This window comes from Atta colombica, unplaced genomic scaffold, assembly GCF_001594045.1.
Source record: "Atta colombica isolate Treedump-2 unplaced genomic scaffold, Acol1.0 scaffold261, whole genome shotgun sequence".
NCBI classification, from domain to species: Eukaryota; Metazoa; Arthropoda; class Insecta; order Hymenoptera; family Formicidae; genus Atta; species Atta colombica.
In genome coordinates, this window is record NW_017259361.1 from 463196 (window position 1) to 472196 (window position 9001).

Sequence of the window (9001 nt, forward strand, 5' to 3'; positions counted from 1 at the left end):
AATTTAAAATTTATTATTATTTATTATAACAAAATTTACAAGAATTAAATAATAAAATTGAGTGTCTCAAATAAATTATTACATCTTCCTAGAGACACAGTAGTTATCTCAGCGCTAAAACATAGTAGAAGATACAGAAGTTTCAGTTAGAAATTTTATTTTTTTCTATCTAACTTACTAAACCAAGAGGACCGATTTTAGGAGCAAGGGACGAAGTAGCTCCTACTTCACCACCAACGCATCGCAGAAATACTGGTATGAAAAATATAAGCAATTTAGCAATTTTTTTCCAAGGTTAATTATAAATTTTTTAAAAGTTTTCATCTCTACACAAAAAATATAAATAAAATACCTTTCTTTATTTCATTTGGATCAAATTTAGGAGGCATTTTGGTACTTTCTTTCGATGATTTTTATAAAGAAACTTAGATAAAATTCGATTACGAGAAACCCACGCTTCTCAACTCCACGTTTTACAACGGAAAAGACAAAATGCAATGAACGATCAGACTATGAAACAGAAACAATGTAGTAAGACCACCTGCACAAAAATATCCATAAAGTCTCAGACATAATAAGGCATTAAACGGTGAACGCTAGTCACGTTATTTAGTGTAAAGTCAAACTGCGCATGCGCAAATCTGCTTCTAATATCTTAGTTCCTTTAAAATCAAAGAATTTGATAGATAGATTAGATTGATATAATCATCTAGTATCTTCATGATTTATGACTCAACGCTCTCGCCATTTATTTAAATGGCGCACCCAGATGCGCAATAGCTTCTCAAGTATTCAGGGAGTTCTTTCATTTGATTGGTCTATATTTAAAGATCTAACAGTATATGCCAATTAGATGAGAGTTTGAACACTCAGGAATGCATCCATTGAATCGTTATAATAGAGTTAATTAGCCAGCAATGAAAATCGGAGAAATTGATTGCACTACATTTGAGACTTATTAAATGGAAATTAGATTGTAATTTACAAACGCAAATGTTATTAAAAATTTTTAATAAACATTGTTTTGTTTAAATATTAATGTCGTTATTAAAAGTTCATTCAAATAATTCTAATTTATTTCGAATATTGAAAATTTACTTTATAATTCATATTACTTGTATTACAGATTTTCAGTATTGTATTACTTGTATTTCAGATTTTGAAACTATCGGAACGCAATCTAAGACATAAAATAGAAAATATTTTTCGATATAAATTTAAATTTAAATTTCTATTATAAAGCATTTTTAACCAATGAAAAATGCGATCTATTGAATAGTTATTAAGGGATAAAGTAACGATAAAAATAACAGCTAAATTTTATTGTTGTATTGTAAAATATACAACAACCTTTATAAATAAAACCTCATTATAAATAAAAAAAAGTAAAGATTGTTATAAAAAAAAACGTCGAAAACGATGTAATAGTGTTACAAGTAACGTGTTGTTTTCCAATCTTAATAAAAAAATCGGTTTTCTATAACTGAATTAGTATTATATATATTTTTGGAATGAGATAAGTATATGTTTATTATCTAGCAAAAGAGAAAGTTCTAGTGCAGTTTAGCGCATGAATAAAAATATCTCAATATGTGCAAATCTCGTTCAATTAGTAAAAAATGATGCCTCGATGTTTAGCTGTCATCCCTTTGATTAAGAGAAATATGGTATAGGATTTTTCTATACTTATTTGATCTACTTATTTAGTTTATTTAATCCACTTTGTCTGCACAAGAGCGTTTTCAATAATTATCAGACGCCCTGTATATATAACATGCGTATGACTTATTTTAATTCTATAATCACAGTTGCATTGAAAGCAGAAATTAAATTATATAGTCCTCATATATAAGTCCTCATGTATATAGTAACAAAAATCTTATTTATCTCGAAATTCTTTAGAAACTCAAGAAGTATTGCTATGTATTATCGGTTAAATTCAATGGGAAATTTGATGTATCAATGAGAAGTTCTTCGTTTATGTTCTGCTGTTTTTCTTCCGATTCGTACTCTTCAATGTCTTCACTTAAATCCGTTAAAGTTTGCGGTCCGGTAGATTTGTATTGAAATGCAGAATGTGACAAATCGACTTCAACCGGGAATAATGTTACTGTCGACAATAAATCCCGTGTATTGGCATAATACTTGGCTAAACCTGCTGCAAACTTGTGCAATTGCCACACAACATCCTGAACGTGTTTATTGTCCAACAGTTCAAGCTTTACTAGCACGTCTGAGCGAAGCTTTGCAAATCTTGCACGAGCTTCTTGTCGACATCTTAGTATCAGACGATATTCGTAATTGCCTGTTTCAACGCGATAAAGAGGCTCTTGCAGAGCGACACAGCTTTGCTCTTCATCATCTAATTCTTTCACCTTTAAACAATAAGATAAATATTCGAATTTTGCATCGGCATACTTGCTAATGGTTAACCGTGTATCTGGTATGGCTTTATTAAGATATGTTCCCAAGTCACTTAATATTGGTTTCAGAGTTTTTAACATTATCATTCCAAACTTTTCCATTTGCCTATGCTGCTCTCCAAATTGTCTAAAGGCTTCACTGGCACGTGGCTGTGGTTCTCGAACACCTATGGTAGCAAAAGCATCCCCGAATACTGAAAAAAAAAAAAAAAAACAATTCGAATGAATAAATACTGTGTAATAATTCTGTGCAGCTTCTGACAATATCTATTCGAAACTTTTGTACCTTTATAAATTTGTATCAGATCGAAAAAAGCATGTAATGTAGCTTTAGCATGCGTAACGAGACCTCTATAGAAATTTTCCGTGCGCTTCAACATCATCAATCTTTGGACAAGAGCATCATTACAAAGGATAGCTCGCGATAATCCAAGTGCATCAGCCGTAGTACTACCCATTCCTTCAACTAATCTATGCTTTACCTACAAATTCGAAAATTTAATTTTTTATTATTTTATTATATAATTTCAGCAGAATAAAAATTGTTATGATATAATCCTATACGGAATGTTTCCTCCAATTCAAACATTTAAAATATCTTTATTGTTCTTAATACAACAAATATAAAAAGAAAAAGTTGTTCATTTTGAAAGGACAAATATTATAAGATAAGCAAAATATTTTTTTCTTTGGTCATATTTTTTGAGATATCAAGAATATTGCCATTTTTTTAAATAAAAATGTATGATATATATATATATATATATACACAATTCCTTTAATCTATATATCTCTCTTTAAGTGCAAAATAATTAAAAAAATTATCAAGATGAAATTATATGATTTTTTTATATATGTAAAAAAATTATATAATTCTATTAACATCTTCATATTTCAAAAAATATGATCTTAAAAAAAATTCTTTGCTTATCATAATATTTATTCTTTCGAACATACAATTTTACTTTTAATATTTTGTCGTATAATTAAAATCAATCAGAAATATTTTAAATGCTCGCGTTAGAGAAAATACCTTCTATATATTTATATATATGTGTGTATATATACCTTTTTTAAAGCAATGTCAAGTGTACGACCTTGTTTTGGATCAGCATGTAACTTGTTGTAATTAATGCTGACTTGCGAATTGCAGGATTGTATCATTTTTGCAACTTCCACTTTAGTTTTACCCTTTACTGATGCTCCATTCACTGCCACAAGTTCGTCTCCTGCTTGAAGGGTACCATCTACAGCAACAGGTGTATTGTCGAAAATTTGTACAATATAAAGACATGGGCAAAGTGGTGCACCGCCGCCGATACTTATACCGATTAGATTACTAGTATCCTTTTGTATTACGACATTTCCAGATGTAATTGTCATGCCCCTGAAATGCAAAGAAAATTTATAAAAACCATATATAATATGATCTTTGAGTAAATATAAATATATAGCACTTTAAATCTTTTAGAAAAAATTAAATATTCAAAATACCTCATAATAAATACTTCTTGTACTTAGTTAATTCATTCGTATAAGTATCTTATTTAATTTTAATATTTCAGATTTTATAAAATTCAAATAGGTCCATAATTAAACATTAAATAAATAATGCACATAGAGTATAATATATATTAATATTGAAAATCATCAAAATGAAAAAATTTCATGTTTTTGATTTTATGATTTTGCATATAAATAATATATACATATAAAAAGTTATATAAACAGTATAACTAAATATACATAATAAAAAGTTAAAATTAATGATGCATAATAGTTTTGTGCATACAAAAAATATAATACAGAAAATACAGAAAATATAAAAAAATCTTTTCTTTTGTTTTTTATCATGATAAAATATTAAAAATCATATCCAAAGGCAATGTAAATTTATTAACATATAAGCTTTAAGTTATATAAATATTTAATAATATATTAATTTCATACTATAAAATTTTAAGTGCTTTTAATTTAAAAAAAAAAAAAAAACAATCATTATACGTTTTTGATAAATCTTTTACTGAATTAAATTAACAGTAAAAATATTTTCTGATTTTCAAGAATAAATCAAATATAAACTGTCTGTATGAACTTCCATGATTGTCTGTCAATAATATAAGGCAATAAAATATAATTTACAAACAATTTAAATGTACTATCAACAATTTTTATTGATAAGTACATTCCAATAATTTAAATCTAAATTATTAGAAAAATTATATCTTATCATCTTATAAATATGCATTATAAACATGCATTAAAAACCATGAAGATTCATATATTAAGAAATTCATTTATATTTGGTTTTTCACTCGAGTTCCCTGCAATATTAATATAATAAATTGATAATATAAATGTTTTTTTCATGATAAAATGTTTAATAACAAAACTTACAGATTGACGAGTTGTGGCTGTATATATATATGATCTTGCGTGACCAGTTCTATATCTGGCCTAAATCCCAATAAGCAGTATAAAAGGAAAACATTGAATTTGATACGCAAAAAGACAAGAATATAAAAAAATCAATATAATCCAAAATATATATAAAAATATATAATATAAAAATAATACAAGAACAGTGCATACATGCGATCTTCCATCATAGCCAGTTGGTGTATTTCCATGCTAGCCAATAGTATGGTGGTTAGAGCGATAAAAGCTTTATCCAAAATTGATATGTAAACTTTGAAGCATACTAGTATTTGTAAACGTGGTTGAAATAATTAAATCACTTGTTAAACTTTTCCACCACACAGTAACATTCAGGCATGCATTTTACGACCAAAAGAAAGCATATTAAGGCTGTAAATATAGCATAACAAATATTGTATAATAAACTATAACTAATAAACATTAATATCCACAATTTTTTACATAACCAACATTTTATCCTCTTCAAAGAAGAAATCATCTTCAAAGTCCATGCCCAGGCCAGTCATATTCGCTAATATCTGAAATATCGACGATTGTTATTTATATGTATCGTTCTTTTTTCAATCTAGTTCATTGTAAATGTAATGGGGGTTATACAATGATCCCTTTTATACCATTAAATCAGTTAATATACATATTAAATTGGTGCGAACTAATTACATTCTAGTTTAAATACACTTAATACTAATTAGTAATTTACTATTGAATTATCTTAATTTCGACGGTACATGTAAACATATATATGATATGAATATTTGATTAATCATTTTGATACGTACTGTATGTATCAATTTAGAGTAGTAATTATATAGTATCGCTATAGCAGCTCCGAAATTATCAATAAATAAAATATCAATAAAATTAATCTTATTCAATGTTTTTACACGAAATGAAAGAATCTGACAGCAATAAGCGTTGTTCTGCAAGAACGGAGATATTAAGCGTTAAATTTGATAACTATTGAGGTTAGGAAATTTGTCATACTTTAATACTGCGAATTAAAGTCACTAGATTTCTAAAATACCGCAAACTTGCCTCCATCGTAACGCAAAACGCGGTCATTTTCAAACTTATGTATTTATATAAAGGTAGTTTATTTGGGAAAATAAAGCCGTAAAATATGTAAATCAATTTTTTAATTGTAAATAATTTACTTATGAACCAAAAGAAATATTATACGAATGCTTAATTTGTATATCTTTTAGTCTAACATAGGTTTTTTCGTTGTGAAGTGTTAGTGCAGAAAAGTGCAATCTGACATTATAAGTTCTAGGGATCCATTCTGTATCTTCAACAAGATGAAAATTACAAAAGCAAGCAAATTTACTAGATTGACCAATGAAATAATCAGTATTCTAATAAATTCGCTCACTTTTATAATTTTCACTTCATTTCAAGATACAGAATCGATCTCTAAGAGTTGATAGATCCGAAATTTAGAACTCTTGATTGAACAAATTTACTACTTATTGCGCACCCATTGAAATGATTGGCCTGATATTTTATATGTCGGTCAAGGCTTTCAAGCCTGTTGATTGGCTGCGGAACAGAAAAATTCTCGGATTTCTGCAGCCAATCAATAGGCTTGAAAAGTCTTATCAAGCGATACATGAAATAGCAGCTTATCAGTTACCATGTTAATTTCACACGTCATATCCGGTAAAATCCTCTTTCGTTTCCGGTAAAGTTGCGAACTTGGGTGTTTGTTCTCTCTTGTAGGGCTAAGGTCTTATCGACGACTTACTCCAATTTTAAGTTCCATCCGTTTCTCAGTAATTAAATCTAAACAAAGAAAATGACGACCGAAGCCGAGCTTGCGTGCGTTTACTCTGCGTTGATACTCGTTGACGATGATATTGCCGTAACTGTAAGTATAAATTATATCGTCACGCGGGTTTATCACCTTTACGTTATTTTTTATTTTATTAGTATGTTTTATTATCGGTATTTCATTAACGTTTTTATGTTTTACGTTTTTATTAAATAATTTTATCATCTGTATTATATCCCCTTTTGACAGAATTGTTTCAATTGTGTCTACTAACCTCTCTGTTACTGAATTCTCAATACGTATTTGTTTATATTAAAAATATATTGATAAAATTAAAGCTTAAGGGTGCGTAAAGTTTAGATTTTTATGCGCTTTAAGCATTTATTCTTTTTTATCGTTCCTTAGATATAAAATAAACAGAGAGAGAAACGCTAGCGTCAAAATCAAACCCAGTTTAAATTCAGTCTTAAATTTTAATGATTAGTGTTTTTATGAACTTTCGAAATAAAGAATTATATATTTCAAACTCCTTTTTTTATCTTCATTCATAAAATATGAAAGTTGAATCCAGACAGAAAATGAAAAATAAATGTAATTTATTATTAATATGTTCTCTTGAATTATTATATTTCAATTTCACAGGGCGAAAAAATACAAACAATTTTAAAAGCAGCCAATGTAAATGTTGAATCTTATTGGCCTGGACTTTTCGCTAAAGCTTTAGAAGGCATAAATGTTAAGGAATTAATTACCAACATCGGATCCGGTGTTGGAGCCGCACCTGTAGGAGCAGGTAATATATGTACTTTTTTATTGAGAATAAATAATTAAGATGCAAATCCTTTTTTAACCAATACAAATACAAATGTTTATGTGAGTTTCTACAGTAGTGTGTAAATTATATATTCATAAAGTTATTAAATAAATACAATTACCAAGTAATTAAGATGTATTTGATAAACAAATTTATACATGAAACACATGTTTTGATTCTGAATTTGTTCTTTTCAATGCAATAACTTTTGATTTATTTCCATCAATCTTTGCAAAATTCTTGCTCAATTGTTAAAAGCTCAAATATGTCTATTGCTTGGATATCATTAGAATCACAGAAATTCAAATTGCTATTAATAAAAAAAATGTTAAAAAAAACATGAGATTATATCTTGATATCAATAAAGCTTGATATCAGTAACTGCAGCAATTAAAAATAAATTTGAAAGAATTTTATGCTTAATAAGTTATGGAAGACTTACAAATTTTAACCTCTTCATCCACCGATCTAGCTTTAAATTGTTAGCTCGGTCAGCAAAAGAGGTCAAAGGAAACTGATAACGAACTTTCTGATTTTATCAATAAAAATATAATCTTGAAAGTTTTGTTAACAATAATTTTTTATTAAAAATATAAAAAAATTGTGTTAGAATATCATATATAATATGATATAAATTTTTATTTTTTTGACTGATTTATTCAGGCAAATATAATCTTTTTAATTATTATTTCTGTATGAAAAATATTTTTATTTTGTTCTTTTAAAGCTCCAGCTGCAGCGGCGCCCGTTAGCACAGAAGCTGCTCCAACTAAAGAAGAAAAGAAGAAGGAAGAACCAGAAGAAGAATCAGATGATGATATGGGCTTTGGTAATTTATCAAATTTATATTATTTAAATCTCAAGAAAGTAATTAAACATTCCCAATCTATTATCATTTTTTATTTTGAATGAAACTTAAAAATTTAGAAAACAATTGATACTAAAATAGAATAATGATAATAGGATACTGAAAAATATTGTTAATAAAGTTTTCTAAATTTGTTTTATTACTTTTGATAGAACAGTTTTACCGATATTTTCCGCCAAATCTGTAAATATTGATTTTTACCAGACTTTATAAAAAAAAAAATGAAATTTTGCCTGAAAGAAAATACAAATATTCAGTGATTAATATAGCATGTATTAGCTACAGAGTATACATGATGACAATATTTAAAAAATGAGAATACAATAAAAAATTAATCATCCTGTTCAATGGATATAACTAGTTCTATTTTAATTGCAATCTATTATTTAATTACAGGTCTATTCGACTAGGATCAGGGATCGCGTTGGTCCATTCCTTTTACAGTTTTGTACAGTTACATTGTACACATAATATAAATAATGAAACATTTTGATAAAAAAAATGTATACTTTTTTCCCAACCATAGAAAAGCGAATAAGAGTTAGTTCTATTTTTCTTTCTTTTATTTGTATATGCATAATGTATGAATAGTCAATGAAACATGCATAAAACATATTTGATGTTCTCTATATAGGATGAAAATATATTCATGATTCTGTTCTCTTCATGTATATAGATATATATAT

General features: G+C 27.3%; 3 protein-coding genes across 5 annotated transcripts in view; 1 reads left to right on the forward strand and 2 right to left on the reverse strand.

The window, feature by feature from the left end:
• LOC108689183 (60S ribosomal protein L12) overlaps window positions 1-481 on the reverse strand; it is a 2526-nt gene extending 2045 nt beyond the window's left edge. Inside the window, exons 1-2 of the mRNA XM_018195841.1 lie at window positions 353-481; window positions 179-252 (exon numbers count right to left, since the gene is read on the reverse strand). Coding sequence (XP_018051330.1) covers window positions 179-252; window positions 353-389 — 111 coding nt within the window. The 5' untranslated portion in view covers window positions 390-481. The remainder of the gene's footprint in view (window positions 1-178; window positions 253-352) is intronic.
• Window positions 482-1815: 1334 nt separating this feature from the next.
• Window positions 1816-5793, reverse strand: LOC108689192 (PRKCA-binding protein). 3 transcript variants are annotated; one of them, XM_018195854.1, is made up of 6 exons: window positions 5313-5363; window positions 5016-5231; window positions 4821-4880; window positions 3492-3810; window positions 2710-2905; window positions 1816-2617 (listed from the first exon to the last, which is right to left on the reverse strand). In XM_018195854.1, the coding sequence occupies exons 2-6, from the start codon at window positions 5051-5053 to the stop codon at window positions 1920-1922; spliced, it is 1311 nt and encodes a 436-aa protein (XP_018051343.1). In that variant the 5' UTR covers window positions 5054-5231; window positions 5313-5363; the 3' UTR covers window positions 1816-1919. The 3 variants fall into 3 exon arrangements, with proteins under 3 accessions (XP_018051343.1, XP_018051345.1, XP_018051344.1); XM_018195856.1 differs by lacking the exons at window positions 4821-4880; window positions 5016-5231 and adding an exon at window positions 5642-5793 and having other exon boundaries at window positions 5313-5380; XM_018195855.1 differs by lacking the exon at window positions 4821-4880.
• Window positions 5794-6537: 744 nt separating this feature from the next.
• LOC108689184 (60S acidic ribosomal protein P1) lies at window positions 6538-8817 on the forward strand. The gene is made up of 4 exons (XM_018195842.1): window positions 6538-6729; window positions 7276-7426; window positions 8175-8276; window positions 8712-8817. The coding sequence occupies exons 1-4, from the start codon at window positions 6658-6660 to the stop codon at window positions 8723-8725; spliced, it is 339 nt and encodes a 112-aa protein (XP_018051331.1). The 5' UTR covers window positions 6538-6657; the 3' UTR covers window positions 8726-8817.
• The last annotated feature ends 184 nt before the right edge of the window (window positions 8818-9001 follow it).

Coding starts and splice junctions, on each gene's coding strand:
- LOC108689184 (XM_018195842.1), top strand. CDS start 6,658: ATGACGACCGAAGCCGAGCTTGCGTGCGTTTACTCTGCGTTGATACTC. Junction 6,730..7,275: donor ACGATGATATTGCCGTAACT/GTAAGTATAAAT, acceptor TCAATTTCACAG/GGCGAAAAAATACAAACAAT. Junction 7,427..8,174: donor AGCCGCACCTGTAGGAGCAG/GTAATATATGTA, acceptor GTTCTTTTAAAG/CTCCAGCTGCAGCGGCGCCC.
- LOC108689192 (XM_018195854.1), bottom strand. CDS start 5,053: ATGGAAATACACCAACTGGCTATGATGGAAGATCGCAT. Junction 3,811..4,820: donor CAGCCACAACTCGTCAATCT/GTAAGTTTTGTT, acceptor TTTGCATTTCAG/GGGCATGACAATTACATCTG. Junction 2,618..2,709: donor TCTGATACAAATTTATAAAG/GTACAAAAGTTT, acceptor TTTTTTTTTCAG/TATTCGGGGATGCTTTTGCT.